The sequence below is a fragment of the Scheffersomyces coipomensis genome (assembly GCF_036884675.1).
Source record: "Scheffersomyces coipomensis strain NRRL Y-17651 chromosome Unknown DFJ63scaffold_2, whole genome shotgun sequence".
NCBI lineage: Eukaryota > Fungi > Ascomycota > Pichiomycetes > Serinales > Debaryomycetaceae > Scheffersomyces > Scheffersomyces coipomensis.
In genome coordinates this window covers 925354-946582 of record NW_027042893.1, presented here as the reverse complement: position 1 = coordinate 946582, position 21229 = coordinate 925354, and the positions used below count along the sequence as shown (strand labels likewise).

The 21229-nt window shown below is 30.1% G+C and overlaps 9 protein-coding genes across 9 annotated transcripts; 5 read left to right on the top strand and 4 right to left on the bottom strand. All coding sequences in view use genetic code 12, as the record gives it.

Moving 5' to 3' along the window:
* Positions 1-607: 607 nt before the first annotated feature.
* On the bottom strand, positions 608-3469 carry DFJ63DRAFT_322136 (uncharacterized protein; the record flags this gene model as incomplete). Its single annotated transcript, XM_064907394.1, has 1 exon — positions 608-3469. The coding sequence occupies one exon, from the start codon at positions 3467-3469 to the stop codon at positions 608-610; it is 2862 nt and encodes a 953-aa protein (XP_064763588.1).
* Positions 3470-5241: 1772 nt separating this feature from the next.
* DFJ63DRAFT_285007 (pantothenate kinase) lies at positions 5242-6867 on the top strand (the record flags this gene model as incomplete). The annotated part of the gene is made up of 1 exon (XM_064904860.1): positions 5242-6867. One exon carries the CDS (start codon positions 5242-5244, stop codon positions 6865-6867), a length of 1626 nt encoding a protein of 541 aa, XP_064763587.1.
* Positions 6868-7281: 414 nt separating this feature from the next.
* Positions 7282-9012, bottom strand: DFJ63DRAFT_333855 (uncharacterized protein; the record flags this gene model as incomplete). Its single annotated transcript, XM_064907925.1, has 3 exons — positions 7282-7881; positions 8649-8846; positions 8905-9012. The coding sequence occupies 3 exons, from the start codon at positions 9010-9012 to the stop codon at positions 7282-7284; spliced, it is 906 nt and encodes a 301-aa protein (XP_064763586.1).
* A 1334-nt stretch (positions 9013-10346) lies between these two features.
* On the top strand, positions 10347-11471 carry DFJ63DRAFT_311578 (uncharacterized protein; the record flags this gene model as incomplete). Its single annotated transcript, XM_064905793.1, has 1 exon — positions 10347-11471. One exon carries the CDS (start codon positions 10347-10349, stop codon positions 11469-11471), a length of 1125 nt encoding a protein of 374 aa, XP_064763585.1.
* Positions 11472-11863: 392 nt separating this feature from the next.
* Positions 11864-12997, top strand: DFJ63DRAFT_311577 (uncharacterized protein; the record flags this gene model as incomplete). The annotated part of the gene is made up of 1 exon (XM_064905792.1): positions 11864-12997. One exon carries the CDS (start codon positions 11864-11866, stop codon positions 12995-12997), a length of 1134 nt encoding a protein of 377 aa, XP_064763584.1.
* Positions 12998-13670: 673 nt separating this feature from the next.
* On the top strand, positions 13671-15413 carry DFJ63DRAFT_317632 (uncharacterized protein). The gene has a single exon (XM_064906842.1). It carries the CDS (start codon positions 13920-13922, stop codon positions 15369-15371), a length of 1452 nt encoding a protein of 483 aa, XP_064763583.1. The 5' UTR covers positions 13671-13919; the 3' UTR covers positions 15372-15413.
* DFJ63DRAFT_324735 (putative cysteine synthase) lies at positions 15413-16832 on the bottom strand (the record flags this gene model as incomplete). The annotated part of the gene is made up of 1 exon (XM_064907592.1): positions 15413-16832. Exon 1 carries the CDS (start codon positions 16607-16609, stop codon positions 15413-15415), a length of 1197 nt encoding a protein of 398 aa, XP_064763582.1. The 5' UTR covers positions 16610-16832.
* A 46-nt stretch (positions 16833-16878) lies between these two features.
* On the bottom strand, positions 16879-17502 carry DFJ63DRAFT_317629 (uncharacterized protein). Its single transcript, XM_064906841.1, has one exon. The coding sequence runs from the start codon at positions 17333-17335 to the stop codon at positions 17126-17128; it is 210 nt and encodes a 69-aa protein (XP_064763581.1). The 5' UTR covers positions 17336-17502; the 3' UTR covers positions 16879-17125.
* Positions 17503-17802: 300 nt separating this feature from the next.
* Positions 17803-21206, top strand: CTF1 (Ctf1p). Its single transcript, XM_064909052.1, has one exon. The coding sequence runs from the start codon at positions 18052-18054 to the stop codon at positions 21154-21156; it is 3105 nt and encodes a 1034-aa protein (XP_064763580.1). The 5' UTR covers positions 17803-18051; the 3' UTR covers positions 21157-21206.
* Positions 21207-21229: the final 23 nt, after the last annotated feature.

Sequence of the window (21229 nt, the reverse complement as noted above, 5' to 3'; positions counted from 1 at the left end):
GAGCCATGGTTGGACCACCCCCATATTGAGATCCAGGAGGAGATTGAATCACTCCTAAAGATGGAGTTCTAGAATGAACCATAGGAGGAGGTGAATGAGGTTGATGGTAAGAATAACGTTGATTCATATTATACAGAGACACTCGATTATAGTTGGTATTACTGTAATTCGAGCCCAACTGGATACTTTCGGGATAATCTTCATATCCACCATCTTGGAATGGATCATCATCTTCTTCTACGAAGCTCATATGATGATTAGGATTAGACATGATGATGATGATATGACCAGAAGAAGAAGTAATTATAAACAAAAATGAACAGATAAACCCCAATTATACTTTTTTACCTTGAACCCTATCCTTCGTTAGCTAGCTTCTTCCCAAGCTGTCCTGTCCCCCTTACCGTTTGGCGAAGGAAAGTTGGAAATTTGAAAAAAAAAAAGTTAAATTTAGCATCTGTTTACACTATTGCCTAATTAGGTAAGGTAATAGAAATTAAGGTGGTATTTACCAAACAAAAATAAAAATAGAAACAGTGCGAACCGCATGGTAGCGCATATGTTATGATTATATTTACATGAGAGGCGTCTATTTACGTATGTAGAATTATTTTAAAGGGTTGGCAGCCAAGAAAGTGATTAATTGAGGATATATATCATTAGCGATGTGAATTCTAATGGTATTGGATTCATTAATTTCTTCCACTAATGATTTCAAATCATGATTAGGTAAACTGGTTAGTTTAGTTGAAATGAATTCCTTCGTTAAAGCTTGTAATTGAGAACTATTCTTTTGCATGATTTCTCCTAATACCATAGTAGATAAGTTTTTCATGGTATTTCCTAATTGTTTTGACCATTCAGATCCTTTTCGTAATGATTTTAAGATCCATTGATCATAATGTAACTTATACCAATTGAATAATCGAAGACGATCATTGATAGCCGGTTTATATTGAAATCCAATTAAACTCAATTCAATCAATTTGGAATCAATATTAGTCATCATGAAATTAAGCGTCTTGTTGATTAACTCTTCACTAGTGACAAACGCTAATGAACTTAAGGCGATGGTTTGTAATTCATTTGGATTTGAAAGATTAGTATGGTTTAAAAGTGAAGTATTTGAATTCTTCACTAATTCCAAGATCTTTTTATAATCTTGAACATTGTTTTGTTTGATGGTTCCAATGAAAATTGATGATAATAATTGATGGGGTATGAATGATTTAGATGAATTAAGGAAACTTTTAAACAATTTCGATACTAATTTTTCAATATTAGATTTTAATTTTGGTTCTTCAATAGTTAATAAAGCTAATGTAAGGATTGAATTTCTTACTTCGAACTCATGAGAAGAATATTTATCACGATTAATGGTTAATAAATCATCCCAATGACCAATCTTTTCATATATTTTCTTAAGGAATGATTTCAACCAAAGATTTTTAAACTCATCATAAGCAGTGAAATTAATCAACGTATTGTTTAATAATTCAAGATATGTCAAAGCCACTTTCAATACTTTCCAATCCACGGTCCATGATTTATCAGTGAATTGGATTAAAATATTAATAAATTGAATCAATTCAACATTTGTACCATGAATTGAATAAAGTAAAACTTTCCCATAATCATGTAAGATTGAAATCAAATCATTACTATCAATATCAAAAATCTTAACATCGAATTCATATAAAGCACGATAATACCCTCCTTTCAAATGATTAATATTGATTAATTGGCATTGAGGAATATCTAAATCAATCGATCTATCAGTTAATAATATATTAAGGATTTTAAATTGACCATTTGAATCTTTGATCTTAAGTAAAAGTGGAACATGGAAAGGATAATCTTCTAATTGTAATTGATCGATTGTGGAATCATTTATGAATCGATGTTGTTCAATATGAAGTTTATCCTGTTGAGGGTATGAAACTTTGACGAGGGGGAATCCTTCATATTGTAAATATGAATGAAAGAACGATAATAAATCAACTGAAGTTAATTCATTTAATTCAGACCATATTTCAAAAGGTTTAATCACTTTATTATTATACTTTTCAAAAAATGATTTCAACCCTTGTAATAATTCATTATAATTTTCGTCATCATAATTTTGATCTTTCTTTAACATAATAGCAATCATTCTCAAGATAATGATTCCCTTTTCATATGAGTTGGTTTCAAAGATGGTTGAAGTTGTGGCCGATAAGCCGGTATTGATTTTAGACATGTATGATTGGATAGAACCCACATTTCCAACAAAACTATCTTTATCCATGAATGATTCAACCATATCGATTTGCGATGATTCATAATTGATATTCTTAACGAAATAATTACCCAAGAAAGTAGCGAAACTTTCATTCAACCAAAGATACCTCCAATCATCAAACGACACTGCATTCCCAAGCCATTGATGAATCAATTCATGCGAGATCAATTGTTGAATTTGTAATTTCTGTTTATTACTAGCTTCAATCTCATTGATCAATAATTGATTCGATAATACTGTTATCATCCCCCAATTCTCCATCGCACCATCGTTTAAGAAGGGTAATGTTATGAAATCAAGTTTTGATAATGGATAAGCACCGAATTTTTGAATCATCAAGGGAAGGATTTTCTTAATTACTTTTAATCCATAATAAGCATTGATACTATCACCTATAGTGGTATAGATTCTAATAGGAATATGATCGACTTTATCTTCGACGAATTCGAAATCTCCAATGATGAAACCAAACACGGATGAACTAATAGGTGGAGTAGTTTTAAAAATGAATTTTGAATTTTCACTCATATTTAAAGTTTGATTTGATTCCAAACTTTGATTCGATAATACTTTGAATTTAGATAAGGTGGTTATGGATAATTTAATAGGCACTTTCATATTAGTCTCTTCAATTAAGGGGAATACTAATTTAGCGAAATTTGGTTGGAAATGAGTTGCAAGGATATAATTATTGGCATTACCTGCTACATTATCAAGATAATTAGTTTTGAATAAACCGGTAGTAGCATCTTTATAAGTCTTGATGGTATTGATTTGACCCATATATTTGATTGAAATGGTTGGATCTATAAGTTCTGAAATTGAAATGGTATCAGGTAATGAACATGATAAAGTAACAGTATGATATTGTCTATTATAAGTAGTGGATAATTTAATGGAATTTTCTAAATTTGAACTTGATAAATGAGTTTGAGTTAAGATTAAGTTTTTAGAATGTAAGGTGATTGACACATTTTCTGAAACACTATTGCATTGATCATTTTTAATTAATTGAATCAGTAATTCACCTTGAAAATTAGGTTTGGTATGATTGATTTGGAGATCTAAAGTATATAACGATGGGAGAAAATAATTTTTCAAAGATAATGGAATCAGGTTATCATTATTTGAAGAGATTGATAACTTTTCAACCAGGTTTAAAACCAGTTGATCTTCTCCAGAACTCATATCTTGCAATGATTTCGATCAATATGACTGTAAATATTTTGAAATTTTTTTAATTTTTCAATATTGTTCTCAATCGGGAAAACCTGTAAAAAAAGAATTGATTTTACATGTTGCATAAAACCTGTAAACTTATTTTCACAGGTTACATAACTGCAAATCAAAATAATAATTAATATAGTAAGGGGTAACTAAATAGAATACAGGGAAACTAACGATATGACAGAATAATAATTATTTTTAGAGTAATGGATATGTTTGTAGAATTTTAAACTGAGTATATTGACAGTGGAATATTTGTAATCGGATAAGGGTCAGTTTGTTTGAATAAAATGATATACTGGTGATATACCCGCCGGGATATGAATAGAAATAGGAATTACTTCTAGTTATTACTAATTCACCAACGATTTATTATCCTTAGGATAGAGATTCCGTTATAATTACAATAACGGAAGTTAACCTGGGGTAGCAACATCATGATGGAGATTGAATTATTATTACAATTACTGATTTGGTATTATCCGATAGAAGTAATTAAACCTTTTATTCCTATTTCTCCACAAATCGACATAACGGAATAAAACGTCAGTTAAGCTAATAATAATTAATTATTATTAATAATAATACAATTAGAGTTATCCTTAAATTACCCGTACGATTTTCCCCCAGACTAACAAAACAAAAAAAAGATCCTTTTATGCTATTTCCGCTATATAAGTTATCAGACCAAAATCCGAGGTGTTACGCGTATAGTCAAACAAGCTTAATAGATAGTTATAGTAGTTATCATACTATGAAGTTGTAGATAGTGATGATTGATGATTGAGATAGATAGATAGATAGATAGTGTTATCACTAGCTAATCTCTATATCCAATAAGAATCAGATAACATTGAAAGCTTGATATCAATGATCAATCAAATGGGAATGTTGGTGGATAAAGCTAATGTCTTGTATACAGGACCAAGCGGTTTATCGTAAACGAAAATCACACAGTCCCAACAAATCAAAAGTTAAACATCCGATGATACCATAGAGATAGGTATAACTAGTTATCATTATATATAGTAGTAGTTAATGATATTATAGTATAAGTACAGTCTGTTAGAGATATTATCAGTAGAGTCAATCGTAAATAAGAAAACCATAGAGACTAATATCTAGACATATCCCTTTATCCCTATTCGTCTATCTATCATAGCAAATCTCCCCTTATTACTGAAAACAGTTAAGGACCGCTCTGTCTCTCTGTCACTACTAATTATCATTTCCTCACTAAACTCAAAATTTATCCTCCGAGGATTCTTTTAATTTTTTTTATTTTTATTTTTCTTTTGCTTTTCTCCCTAATTTTTCCCCCTAATTCCATGACTCTCCCCTAAACCAAAATAAAGCGGTGCTTTCCCCAAAAAAAAATTTTATCGTATAACCAACAAATTAAAATTAAAATTAATTTGTTATTTAAATATAAACTTTTCACGGACTTCATTTTTTTCATTTTTTCATAATCAAACGATTTTAGCTTCTTTGGTTAAGTTAGTTATCAAGTCAGTGCTCATTAATCTGTTCCTGCTATCAAACAGTTTCCCTTATTTATCGTCGTCATTATATATTCACATTCATTACATCACTAATCCTCAAACTGAGCTATACTATACAAATAGTACTATAGAATAAAAAAAAAAAGAAATAAATTATTTACAACAAACTACCGCTTTGTACATACTTTAAAACCTTCAATTCATCACCATAAATCATAGAAATCATCAAAAATGGGGGTGATATCACAACATAAGAACTCCATATCATCATCGGAAGATTTAAATCTAGAGTTTGTCGATCCTGGTACCATTAAAATCGATTGTTCAGGTGCTTATATTGCCAATGATCATTTATTAAAACAAACCATTATACTACGTAGAGGACTGGAAAATTCATCTACTGATGAAAATAATAACACTACTTCCACATCATCATCGGAAGAATCAATATCAAGAACTCCATCTCCTGAAATTCAATCAGAATCAAATCCAAATTCTTATTCTGAAGAAGAAGATGATATTAATAATCTAACTCCAAAAGTTGATGAACAAGTAAGTCTACCACCGAATTTGGATAAATTAAAAGTGGATAATGTATCGAATGGTGGAATTGATTTATCAAGACATGAACATGCTATAGTCGATGGTGATTACGATTATGATGAAGATGATGATCAATATGATTTAACCAAAAATATAACCTTACCCAGACATAATTCAGAAATTATTCATATCTCAGTTGATATAGGTGGAACCCTTACAAAATTAATCTATTTCACTAAATCATTCAATTCATACGGTGGGAAATTACATTTCAAAGATTTCCAAACTGAAAATTTTAAACATGAAGTTTTAAAATTCCTTATAAAATTAATTCAAAAATCAATTAATAAACAACAACAACAACAATTAAGTCCCAACAAATCATCATCATCCTCATCATCAATAATTTATCCTCCTATAACATATATAATGGCCACTGGTGGTGGAGCTCATAAATTTTATCAATTGATGACTAAAACTTTTAAAAAGCATGGTTTACCCATGAAAATCATTGCTAAAGATGAAATGGAATGTCTTATCAAAGGTTTAAATTGGTTAATTACAAAGATCCCAAATGAAATATTCACTTATGATTTAGAAGAACATAATACTAAATTCATTTCAAATTCATTACTGGTTAATAAAGATTCCATATTTCCTTATTTACTCGTTAATATCGGTAGTGGGGTATCAATGATTAAAGTTATTGGACCTGGACCTGATCAATTCGAAAGAATTGGTGGTTCTTCTTTAGGTGGTGGAACCTTATGGGGATTATTATCGTTATTAACTGATGCTAAAGATTATACTGAAATGCTTGAAATGGCAGAAAGAGGTAATAATGAAAATGTTGATTTATTAGTTGGAGATATTTATGGTACCAATTATGGAAAGATTGGATTAAAAGCTAATCATATTGCATCATCATTTGCTAAAGTATTTAAAAAATTAAGATTTAATAATAAATCTTTAACTCCTGCTGAAAAATTATCTCAATTTAAACCTGAAGATATAGCAAGATCATTATTATATTCAGTATCCAATAATATCGGACAAATTGCATATTTACAAGCTTGTCGATTCAATTTAAAGAGTATTTATTTCGGGGGATCCTTTATATCAGGTCATAAACAAACTATTCATACCTTAAGTTATGCGGTAAATTTCTGGAGTGGTGGTGAAATGACATCATTCTTCCTTAGACATGAAGGTTATTTAGGTAGTGTTGGTGCATTCATGATGGGTCCTAATATTGAATCAATAAAGAATAATAGTATTAATGGTAAACGTAATTCAAATTCACTTTCAACTTAAATATTTTTGCATTAATTATCAATAGGGGTAAGACATCAATAAAAATATTCAATAATTTAATCTTTGAAATCAAAAATTGTAAGCAATTCAATAACAATCATAATTCCAATTCAACAAAAGGTTGGTAGATCGAACTTGACCGTTATAACAAATCATATTCATTTTTATTAACAGCATATTGAAAAATAATTTAAGACTACAAATATAAAATTGGAGTTTTATAAATTTATTGGAAAAGAGAAAAGACTGTAAAGAGTATAAAGGAACACGGGACTCTTTACTGGTCATATATATATATATCAACTGAAATGAAAACAAAACAAGAGAAGAGAATAAATTAAGAAGTAGTTGATTTGGAATAATAAAAAAAAGAATTTAATAATAAAAAATGATATTAAATTAATTGAATGGAGTTCAACTTGAACATTCAAGCATTTTTAAAATTTCAAAGTATATTGAAACTCTAAAACATTTCTCACCAGTGTTATAACTTATAACTCTAAGGGGATTAGCCTTACTCAAATTGGTAATGGCCAATTGAAGTTCCGTAAACTCTTCGAAACCTAATAAATTATTATCATTATGGAGCCATCTGCTTTTTAGCCAGTCTCTTAAGTTTTTTCTGGCTTCTTCATCTAACGGAGTATAAACTTTATAAAATTTCTTCAAAGCATTGACCACCGCTTCCACATTTTCTTTTGAATCAAACCCTTGGTTAGAGCGAGCATCAATGTAATATTGCTTTCTTGGTAGGATGATGTTTTCTTCATCATTATCAACAATATCAGCGGATTTAGCCTGTTGAAACATTTCATCTAAGTCACCATGAATTTCCTCAATAACATAATTTGGAATTTTGAAAGGAGGTTTAATCATGATGCCATCCTTTTTCAGTTTCAATTCAAAATAACCACAAACAACAATTTGGACTTTCCTGAGGAAAAGATTATAACCATCTACTTTTCGTAATACACGCTTTGAATGAATGGTATCTAAGATTTTAACCATCTTTCCCTTGATGAAGTTTCTTGTAAGTTTTGCTGCATCCATTTCTGAAAGATATAATAAACAAATGCTGTAAACGATTAAACAAAAACCACGGAAATTTTATTTAAAAGAAGTTTTATTACTGAGTGAAATCAATTCAAATCGTAGTTCAAACTCTTGATGGATTAGTTGATGGATTGATTGAATGATGGATTTATTAGATCTTTAGATTATTTAAGTCAAATTGCTTAAAGAAAATGTTTAAATTTGCAACAAAATTTCCCCTAAGAAAATGCGAGTATTTTCAGGAAAACAAGGAGATTTGATTTCGCTGAGTATCATATGTCTCTATACCAATAAAATCCTGGACTAACACCATCACCATACTATTTGAACTAATTCCTTTGAATAAATGGAATAAATATTCATATAGGATTAAGATAAGGCTCAAATTCTTGTATTATTCCTCTTATAAAATAGGGTTTCCAATATAAAGTACATCGAAAACTATTGACCAAATTGTTCTAAGCTGTAGAATACATACTAAATATTCGTTCATATTCTTGAATTGCAAACCATCTAATGAATTATTAGGAACGATAGTTTCTTAAGAAAGCATGACACAACTAATATTTAAATTTCCAACTAACTTTAATTAATGTCAACATAATTTAAAATCTTCATAGTCATCTAGATATTAGGTGCAAATATGAATACAAATTATCAAATAGAACGTCTGGAAAGCCACAAAATTCCGGATAACGCAACACTAATAAAGTTGTTATTGAAAGAACCTCAATCCAAATTCTAATAAATCGACCTGAGGTTTTAGATGGAATTGAAGATTTATCTAATATAACAGGACGGGAGAATTCGTTAATATCAATATTCACACTATTACTTTTATTCCAATTAATATCATGTTGATTATGATCATGATTGCCAGTGTAACAAGCTAATAAAGTTGAACTAGTAGACAATGGAGCATTAGTCTGCTTATTATTTGCTAATAGTATGATATGCCCGTTAATATAATTAATATTGATAGACTATATCAGACACAGTTGATTTACAAGATGTAAAACTCTTTATACCTTGTTTAGTAAGGATATTTGATACAAAACTTCTTTCGAAGGAAAGACTAGAAGTTGAAATCATATGGTTTATTGGAACTAATGTTTATGTTTTGTTTTATGCGAGATTGATTGATTTTGATTCAATGATGATGGTGATGTATGAAACTACTTTTAAAATTTGGATGATTATCCACAGTACAGATTATTGTATTTCCTCCCACAATTTCTGAAACTTATGCATTCGTATTAATATTATATTATGGAATCGATCTAATTAATCCATTAGCTAATACCTCATAAATAACTCCATATGTTCTCTAAATCTTCAATCAAATACACTGATAAGAAAGTAATCAATCATTGTTTGAAATAATATCAAACTCAATATCCTTTAAGACGGTCCGGAATTTTATCATTTGAAGATCCATTTGTAGTTATTTCATATCATTTATTGACAAAGTATTACCAGAAACCTCATAACAAGGGCTAATACTCTCATATGATCGACATGAAAACACCTGAGAAAATCATAAAAGGATAGTTATGATTTGAAGATTTGACAACTAGCCTAGAGGTAAAGCTCCTAGATTTTGCATTGATCAATATCACATATTATTAAACAAGTAATCATAAATTTTCGAACTTGCATTGGAAATGATTGCCTTGGTTTCAGCAGCGATCCTTTAACTAGCTGTTTCAGCTTTCTTAATGTCAAGGTATGAATATGAAAGCAACCTTCCAAATGCGTGATTTAGTAAGATCAATCAATCCACGCTTCTCTGAATTAAATAAGCTTCAAAGTGGTAATAACTAAAAACAGCGTTCAGTATTTAGTATCTGACAGCACCGCCTGACTAATTAACATGTAATATCACAAGACCTTAATAACTTTATAACAAGCTATGGGAAGAGATGTCAGTTCCGTTAAGAAATAGGACACACATGTAAAATTTTTGATATAGTCAATCAACAACTGCTCTATTTCATCGTAACATTTCTCTATAAAAACCAGCAGAAAGTCACTGAAGGGCCGATTTCACGTAATCAAAAGCCTTGACCTTGAAATATAAGTCTGAGTTGTCCGAGTTTGGCAATTAGTATAGGAATAGAAATATATCTGAACTAAGTCATTTTAAATCATTGTAGTACTTACAGTTTCCTTAATTTTAATTTCCGAGTTCACGTGATTTACCCGATTGGGAATCTTTTAGAAAATATAGCTTTGTTTAAAAATGAATCAATTTCGCAAAACTGGGAAAATATAATTCGTAATTGCGAAAAAGGAAATTATTCTCACAAAATTGTTATGCTAATTCATTTGCAATAAATGATGGGAGATAGAAGCACCAAATCTCTAAATTTATTAACAACTTTTATCTTAAAATCATTCAAAACTCTTTTGTTATCAAAGCTTTGATGATTGAAGAAACTTCAGCCAATAGAGTGTCTGCTATTCAACGCATGATCCAAGATGAATCTAAGGTAAATCAAGATACATTACCTGAGAAATTGAATGGTATCACAGATATTGTGTTACTAGTTGATACCACTCAAAATGAAGATTTAAGTAAACTTTTGATTGTTCCTGTCGAAACTAAAGGTCAAATCTTATATCACAATAACCCGTCTGTTGCTTACGAAGAATCACTGCAATTCTTCTTTGATAATGCCCATAAGTTCAATAACCCTGAATGTCCATTAACAGTCACCTTACAATTTAAACTTGGTAGTCATGAAGATGGTAAAATCTTAAATGATTTAATTTTAAAAGCTAATGCAATTGATTTTTTGGGATGTTTTAAATTCAAACTCTGCATATTTAAAATAGTGGATGAACATTCGGATATATTTGAGATGCCCCCATCAGTGTATTTAACTCAATTAAAATTTATTGCATTTAGATTTGATTCTGATTTTGTTCATAAACCTTCTCTCGATGATATGTACAATCAAGAACAATATAGAAGATATAAAGATACATATCCAATAGTATCGATTTCCTGGTTAGGACCAGAACTTGAAGAATTGCATATAGGTCCTAAAGTTCGCATCGTGGAGCAAGAGAAGACTATAACATGTGGAAAATATCCCAAATTGCAAATCTTTGGTGCCGAATGTAATGACATGAAAACCGTGGTGAGATTAGGTAAGGTTCTTTTCCATAATAAAGACTCAATCAAGAATCTAACTCTTTACAGTGGTCCCACACTACTTATACCATATCCGATGCCATCTTTAGAAAAGTGCGTGATAAGAGGCTATTACTTACTTCCCAATATGAGAGAAGCTTGGCTCTTCTATACCGCTAAATCAGCACATTGTTATGGAGAAAGATTTGAGTATTTTGCTGACGATATTCGTCGAATTGTAAGAAGATTTAAACAGGTTCGTTTCTATTATCTGTTTGACCGTGAAGAGAAACCAGTGATAATAAAAGCAAAAAGGAGAGAAGAGACGGAAGATTATGCCGTTCCTGAATTTATTCCACCACCATTTTTACCTCCTGCTATTACTATTTACTATAATGATACTATACTTTGATATCTGACGCGAGAACTAAAGATATTTTACAATGCTTTAAAAAGTAATATTATTTGAGTGTTCATTTTTTACGAAGTCAAAATTTGCATCAATCAAAAATTAAAAAATGAAGACCAGAGCTAACCTTTTGAATCTTGATAATGCTAATTAAATGAAAACAATTTACGAGAGATACATAATTTCAAAGATAATGTATATATTTATTCCTTCTTCTTCTTTCTTCTACTAAATACACGATAATGCTAGATATGAATAACAAAAGCTCGTGCGTAAATAGTAATTGCTGCAAAAAGAGAAATCTGTTATGCTAACTTCGATATTTATATAGTTTAAAAAAAGACTCGAATAATACTTTTAGAATAATTTAATATCAGAAGTTATCAACATTTATTATGACTGACAGGTCCATATTCCGAAATATTGACCAAGATCGACATGCTATTCAACGCATGATCCAAGATGAATCTAAGGTAAATCAAGATACATTACCTGAGAAATTGAATGGTATCACAGATATTGTGTTACTAGTTAATACCACTCAAAATGAAGATTTAAGTAAACTTTTGATTGTTCCTGTCGAAACTAAAGGTCAAATCTTATATCATAATAACCCGTCTGTTGCTTACGAAGAATCTCTGCAATTATTATTTGATAATGCTCACAAGTTCAATAATCCTGAATGTCCATTAACAGTCACCTTACAATTTAAACTTGGTAGCCATGAAGATGGTAAAATCTTAAATGATTTAATTTTAAAAGCTAATGCAATTGATTTTTTGGGATGTTTTAAATTCAAACTCTACATATTCAAAATAGTGGATGAACGTCCAAACATATTTGAGATGCCCCCATCAGTGTATTTGACTCCATTAAATTGTATTGCCTTCAGATTTGATTCTAATTTTGTTCACAGATCCGTTGACGATGATATATGCAATCTACAATTTAAAGAATTTAAACATACATATCCAACAGTATCAATTTCCTGGTTAGGTACTGAACTTGAAGAATTGCACATAGGTCCTAAAGTTCGCATTATAGAACAAGAGAAGACTTTAACAAGTGGAAAATTCCCCAAATTGCAAATCTTTGGTTCTGAATGTAATGAATTCCAAACTATGTTAACTTTAGAAAAGATTCTTTTGCATAATAAAGATTCAATCAAGAATCTAACTCTTTTCAGTGATCCTATGTTAGTTATACCATATCCAATGCCATCTTTAGAAAAATGTGTGGTAAGAGGTTATCATTTACTTTCCAATAGAAGACGAGCTTGGCTTTTCTATACTGCAAAATCAGCACATTGTTATGGACAAAGATTTGAATATTTTGGTGATGATATTCGCCGAATTCTAAGAAAATTCAAACAGGTTCGTTTCTATTATCTGTTTGACCGTGAAGAGAAACCAGTGATAATAAAAGCAAAAAGGAGAGAAGAGACGGAAGATTACGCCTTTCCTGAATTTATTCCACCACCATTTTTACCTCCTGCTATTACTATTTACTATAATGATACTATACTTTGATAATTGACACGGAAATTAAGTTGGATGGAGTGATTTTCGTTTTGTTTTCGATATTATTTCATTTATTGTTTAGCTTGGTATTTCAGTAAGGTTTAATGTTAAACCTTTAATGTCAATCCTTAATATATGAGTTGGTTGGTCTTTTAAATTTCAATTGTAATTCCTATAACGATATTTAATCGCTTCTATAACGCAATTCATTCACGTATATGACGATAATGTATATACTTTACAGGATAGGTACAATCAACGTGAACTATAGTAAATTCCCATTTTTTCAAACTTTATGCCATACCAGAGACTTTTCCATCTTCACTCCTACTAATACTTCAATATGACAAGTAACAAGGTATAAATTACCTCTAACTAACATTAATGAACCCTATTCTTATTAGAATGAGAAAACCACCCCTTTATATTATCATCTGATTAGACCCATTAGTTGTAGATCTAATGTAAGTAATTTAGATTCTTTTCATAGAGATGCTACCATTTTGAAATGTAACCTCAAACTTATGTAACGTTTCATTTTTCCACATATCCCGTTGTACTTTTCCCATCCTCATAGTTAACCTTCAGAGCGAGGAAGAAACTGAAATTGAGTGAGTGTGACAATGACCACAAAATTGGAGAAAAGAAGCAAAAAAAAAAAAAAAAATAAACAACATAAACTCTGTATTTAGAGCACACATATACACATTTCACCTGTCATATTCTGCTCATCTGATCATTATTCAATCTGCTCACTAAACCTGGGCTAATTGCTGGTATTAATAGATCTTCTCATTTAGTTACAGACTCACTCACTCACGTTTCCTGACTCCGGTTAACCTTTGTTTCTTATTTAATTCCCTAATATTTTCTACCCTTTGGTATATATAGATATATATTTCACATTATTTTTGGTTTAAATGGTTGGATAATGAATGATATAGATACAAATCCAAATCCAAATTCAAATTCATATATCAATCATCAATCAGCAGCTACTTCTACTCTCCTTCAACAAGATCCTTCCCATAAAAAGATTGCTAATAGTTTTCATAATATAATTTCTTCAAAGCACGATTATATTTATCATCATAATCAATTACCTCATCATCTTCAACAACAATCTCCTTCTTTACCGTTTAATTCAGAGTGGTTGGATTCTCCTAATAATTCTCCTTCAAAATCAAGCACAGCTCCAAATAGTAATATGTCATCTACTATTATAACATCAAAATATGAAACTCCTCAACCGAAGAAGGTTGGTGGAGTTGTTAATGCAGCAACTTTCAATTATATCACTCCTACCTCAGAAAACAAGATTGTAGATGTACTTAATGTGGTTGGATCATCAACTACAAATAATTCTACAACTACAATAAAATCAACTAGTTCTAAAAAGGTTATATCGAATTGGGATATAATCTGGTCTATGTTAAATGATATCGTTGGTAAAGATAAAATGGCCAAGATTGGTCAATATACTTTAAGATTATTGATATATCATGCTAATCAAGTTCAAACCAATTTAAGTGATGATGATCTTAATATCAAATTTATTAATAATAAATTCCAAACTCGAGATGATTATTTACAATTAATTAAACAATCAATTAGTCAACCTCGAGATTTTTTAAAAATCATTATCATCTTACTTTGTTCCATCTTTAAAATGAAATTCTCAGGATTAATAACTGGTTTATCAATGTATCGACAATTTCTTAGATTTGGTAAAACACCCTTCAGAATACGGGATTTAATTAATAAATTCTCATCTAATATCCAATATAATAAAGATTCAAAATTGACGATAAATTATGATGCATTGGTTAATAAGAAAACTTTAGGTCAATTCTTTTCCCTTTATTATGGTATTAATGATGAATCATTATTATTATTCAAAATGAAATTCTTTACCAATAAGAAATTATATTCGATTGTATCAAGACATGAATCCTTAGGGTGGTATTGTGAGACTTGGTTAGCGATGTATAATTGTTTAAATAATTTAAGTGCCTTGACTCAACAAGAGATGGATTTAAAGATTCAAATCCAAGTTCGTAATAAAGCTAAGATCTTATCCAAACAATTATTAAGAAATTCCAATGTTAATTCAAATAGTTTTGATTTTTCAACTGGGGGTGGTCTGTCAAGTGATGATCAAGAAGATTTAAGATTATTAAAAGAAGTCAGATTTAAAATGAATAATTGTTATTTGGACGTTTATAAGAATCTTTCTGATTTGATCTTTAATAGTTATACTGTATTCAGATTAAAATTACCTTTTGATACTTTACAAATTTGGATGGGTATAAGTGCTGCTCTGTTAAGTACGATTAAATTATATCGTGAAACTAAAAAGAAATTAATTGAAAAGCAAAAATGATTGAGATTTAATCATGCATTCATACATATATATATAGAGACTTAATTAGATTCTAATATATCATCTAATGTAATATCATTATTTATTTCACTGGCTTGTTTCCAAAATTTAGATAAATGTCTTGAACCAGAATCACAAGCGATAATAACAATTTTTTGACCTGGACCATATTTTAAAGCTGTTTTAACAGCAGCTACACAGTTAATAGCTGATGATGAACCCCAAAATAATCCATCATTAATACAAAGATATTTAGCCATTTTAAGAGCTTGTAAATCAGTTACTCTAATGGCTTCATGAATATAAGGTTCACCTTGTTTGAAATTATGAGTAAGACGATTTAATCCAATTCCTTCTACTAATGTATCAACTTGATGTCTTCTTCTTGTTCCTTCTTTCTCTACTGAATCATACATAACTCCATAATTTATTCTATTAGATAATCCACTACCTTGAGGATCAGATAAGATAACTTTGACATTTGAATTCTTTTCATAAAGGTATTTCCCTACTCCAGCAATGGTTCCTCCTGTACCTGATCCATTTATAAATACATCTATATCACCATTCATTTGACGATAAATTTCAGGTCCAGTAGTAGTATAATGAATTCTCCAATTATAATCATTTTCAAATTGATTTGCAAAGATAGCCAGTCGATTATCCTCACTATTATTATTAATTAATTCTGCTCCTAATCTTGCTGCATTAGTATATTGATTGGGATCTACTATTGAAGCAGGTTTTACAGGTTCTAATTCTGCTCCTAATGCAGTTAATAATTGTAATTTTTCCAGTGATGTATCATCAGGTAAACAAATATGAGCCGTATACCCTAAAGCATTAGCTAATAATGCAAATGAAATCCCTGTTGAACCTGAAGTTCCTTCAAATATGATATCACCATTATTGGGAGTTAAATTTCCTAATTTTTCATTCTCTCGAATGATAGCTAATGCAACTCTATCTTTGGCACTTCCACCGGGATTGGTTAATTCTAGTTTGGCGTATATTTTACAACCTGTAAGTTTCGATAATGATTTGATTTCTATAAGGGGAGTATTACCGATTTGAGATTCGATACCTCTAGTACGAGGAGATAATAATGTTAGATCTGAGTCGTCATGTTCAGTATTCTCCTTTTTCTTCGGTATTAAGTCATGGATTTGATGAATGAGGATGATGGCAGATACGATTGAGATGGATGATTGAAGAATCAACTTCCAATTGATAGACATGATGTCTTAAGTTGTATGGAATCAGTTGATTCAAATCAAATCAAATCAAATCAAATTTTGGCTGCCTATAGCAAAAAAATTTACATCTCTCAAAATAAAAAGAATTATGCGCGCTACCAATGTCGATTTCGATTTCGGTTAAATGGGTTTGCGGTATGGATGTAGTTTCGGCTAATTAAAGAAAAAACCAAATAATAGCAAAACATCAATGCCGCGGAAATATAGAAGTAATTAGTAGTATAAATAAAATATATTTATTTATATATAAACACAGTAACATATAACGATTATTTATTTCCCAAAGGATATTAACCATATTAGGCGTAGAACAACGTATACGGTGATTCTATAAGATTGTAATTGATTTGAGGATCGTTTAAAATTAAAACCTTATTCTATAGTAGTTAGTATAACTAATTGGTTGTAGTAGTTAACAGTAAACAATAACTAATTGGAGGTTTACCCCTCATTGTTTCCTCCGGTTTAGGATATTTACTCTTGATTAGGCAATCATGCCTATTTAGGAAAGGGTATGATCAGAGTACCATCCCAATTAGGAAATAGAGAGAGCGTAAAGTTAAAAAAAGAGAGAAGAAAGTAACAAACTTTTTTAGTGTAAATGAATGTAATATTAATTAATAACAAGGAGGCAATGAAATCCCACCAATAAGAAAGAAGAGTTGAAGTGTGGTAGTGGTAATAGTATGTAATTACCTTGATAATCATATTTGATATTATTTTGTTCGTTGTTTTCGTTTAACTTGTTCAGTGGAGTATAATTCGGATATTCTAGTTATAAATAGTACACCCTTTTTGACAAAAACGGAAAATTAAACTTTTTTTTTTTTTTTTATTTTTTTTTTTATTTTAAGTTTTTGCAAAAAAAAAAAAAAGACACAGAACGAACGAACGACGGACTGGCAAAAAGAATCACTTTAAACTAAACACGGATTGTCACCTATCCTCTCTCCCTTTTAAAATATTTCCAATAAGTCATCAATCAATCAAAATCTAATTACAATTAACCACTAGAAATTTTCAGCGGCAATTCTTCTATCATTAATCATCAATCAATCAATCAATCAACCACTTTGTATTGAATGTGTATGATTGTCTATCTGTCTGTGAGTACCTCATATTAATTACTATTGAAACTGGGGAAAGAAAGCACAGGCCAAAAATCAAAAAAAAATAAAGATTAAAAAAAAATTTATTGTATTTACAACAAATCAAACAACTCCAATCATTATCAACCATTAACTATCACTAGGAACTATCAATCATCTGGTTCCAGCTCTGTACATATACAAAACTCATCTCATCTCGTCCATCCAATTTTCACTTGCTCATCAAGTGACTGTATCATTATATCATAACCCTGATTCACTCCTCCCTTTTTCGGACTGTAACTATATACCATATTACCACATATATAATCCATCATGCCTCCTAAAGTAAAAGTAGAGTCTCCTGATAAATCATCATCGACTCCTTCCGATCAATCAAATGATAATACCACCGATATAACTCCAGATTCATCGAAATCATCATCAATTACTACTACTAAAAAATCTTCTTCAACTGGTAAAAATCCTGATAAACCAAAAGCTTTCACCATCAAATATAAACGTCCAAGAGGTAGTAGAGCTTGTACCGTATGTCGATCTAGAAAAGTAAGATGTGATGCCGAAATTCATATCCCTTGTACCAATTGTATCACCTTTGGGTGTGATTGTATCTTACCTGAAGCTAAAAAAAGAGGTAATACTTCAAATGAATCAAAAAATAAACGAAAACAAACTTCGGCTATCACTAGTGATTCCAATAATAATATAGACTCTGATAATGATATCAAATCTGATTTACTTTCTCATCAAAATAATAATAATTCTTATCAAAATTCAAATAATTCTTCTTCATCATCAGCTACTGCAAATATATCAACTCATATTGTAACTCCAACTATAACTTCAACTACCACATCTACTTTACCTAATAATATCACTAAATCATTATCTACGTCAAGTTCAGGTGAATCTCGAAATGGTGCTCCATCAAATTCTGCCATAAATGAACCAATGTTAAATATATCTCAAGTAAGTGTCCCACCATCTTTAACTTCTTCTTATAAAAATAGACCTTCCATGCATAAAAAGGAATTATTAAATTCAAAACAAAAGGCTTCCTTAACTTTCTTAGGTCATTCATCTATTGCTGTTGTACCTCAAAAATTAGGAGATAATCATATTCAATTAACTGAAGATATCTTTGAAAGTAATGATGTTTCCCTTGATTCAGTGGAATTAGAAATTTTAAAATTAAGAGGAGCTTTCTTATTACCTTCTCATGATTTATCTCTGGATTTAATTAATTCATATTTTGAACATGTTCATCCTTTAATGCCAGTTATCAATCGAACGGAATTCATGAAGAAATTTAATGATCCTAATGATAATCCTTCTTTGATGTTATTACAAGCAGTATTATTATGTGGATGTAGAGTTACTAAAAATCCCTTATTATTAGATTCAAAAGGATCAAATAATTTAGCCGCTTTGACTTTCTTTAGAAGAGCTAAAGCATTATATGAAACAAATTATGAAAGTGATCCAGTATCAATCATTCAAACTTTAATTTTAATTGGATCTTATTGGGAAGGTCCTGAAGATGTTACTAAGAATTCCTTTTATTGGACAAGAGTAGCAGTTGGTCTTGCTCAAGGATTTGGATTTCAAAGAGATGTAAATAATTCCACTAATTTAACTAATAATGAAAAGAAAATATGGAGAAGAATTTGGTGGTGTTTATTTGAAAAAGATCGTAATGTGGCTATTGCCTTTGGTAGACCTTCTGTCATTGATCTTAATGATTGTGATGTACCGATGCTTACTATTGATGATTTTAATGAAGATGAAGAAATCGAAATTAATAATGGTGATTCCACTAATGGTAATACAAGTTCCAATACCACTACTACCAATTCAAGTCCTTCAAATTCTAATACAAAGATTATTCCATCTCCTTATCCCTTAGATGAAACTCAAGCATTATATTTCATTCATTTAGTTAAATTGGCCGAAATAACAGGTATAATCATCAAACATCAATATAGTGTTAAATCAGAACAATTAAAACGAAAAAATAAATTCTCTATCATTCAACATTGTGATATGTTAATGGGGATTTGGTTTACTAATTTACCTCCTCAATTAGTATTTTCCTTAACTGATACATCTACGCAAAACTTTTACAGTTGTTTATTGAATGCTCAATATTATAATCGATTATATTTAATTCATAGATCAAATTTAATTAGAATGGCAAAATCATCATCGGCCAATCCAAATAATTATAAATATCCATCATGGGGAATTTCGTTCCAAGCCGCTAGGATGATTTCTCTCGTTTCGAAAATCTTATTAGATCGTAATCAAATCAAATATTGTCCAGTGATGTTTGTATATATCTTATTCAGTGCATTGGTGATGTTGATTTATCATGTTGATTCAGCCAATACTGTTATTTCATCTACGGCTCTGGATTCATTATTAGTATCAAGAGCAGTGTTAAAAGAATTAAGTAATTATTGGCCTATTGCTAGAGTATTGATGAAATTATTTGATAAATATGCTAATGATAAAATCAAACGTGCTAAAGTGATTGAAAATGGTAATAAAATTGCTGAATATCAAGAATTAAGTGCATCACAAAAAGCAGCTCAAAATCAATATTATGATAATGGCAATAATAATGGGAATAATACCAATGCTCAAAGATCTCCTATTCGTCAATTACAACAAGGTAATGGTGCTGGTGGATTAAATACTAAGGTGTTTACTAATTCACCAGGTAATCATTCGACTACTTCGGGAGTTTCACCAGGTGGTGGGATTTATAATGAATATACAAGACAACAAAGATCACCAATCCATCATCAAATCCATCAACCCCAATCTCAATCTCAACCCTTATTGAATCCAACTGCTAATCTTGAAGAATTGGTGCATCAAATCAAACGTAATAAACAAAAACAACAAAAGCAACAACAACAACTACAATCAAGTGCTTCGAGTACTTCTAAGAATACGGATAATTCTCCTGCATCATCGACTCAGTCTTTCCCTGATGTCACTTTAGTTACTGAGAATTTACCTACTAATCAAAATTTCTTTGAAAATTTCGATCCAACTCAATTATTCCCTGATATTAAATATAGTTATCCACCTACTAGGGCCCAATCACCAGGAGTTGATATGGATATTGGTCCTCAACAATCCCAACAGAATCATCAACAACAACATCATCATCAACAACAACAAATGGGTAGTAATGTCTATTCATCCAATTCCAACTTGAATCATATTGATGATTCCAACTTTGCTGTACCTGATGCGGTTCATAATGAAGAACAATATCCACCTACTACACCGGGAGGAACATTTAATACTAATTTCATTGATAGTTCATTCATTAATATGAATTTACAATCTGGAATTGAGAATAATTATCTTGGTGATGATTTGAGTTCATTGTTTAATTTACATTAAGTAAGTATATTAATAAACGTTATTTATGTTCTTCTTTTATAAAATCTAAAAACTTTGATATACATTTATTTAT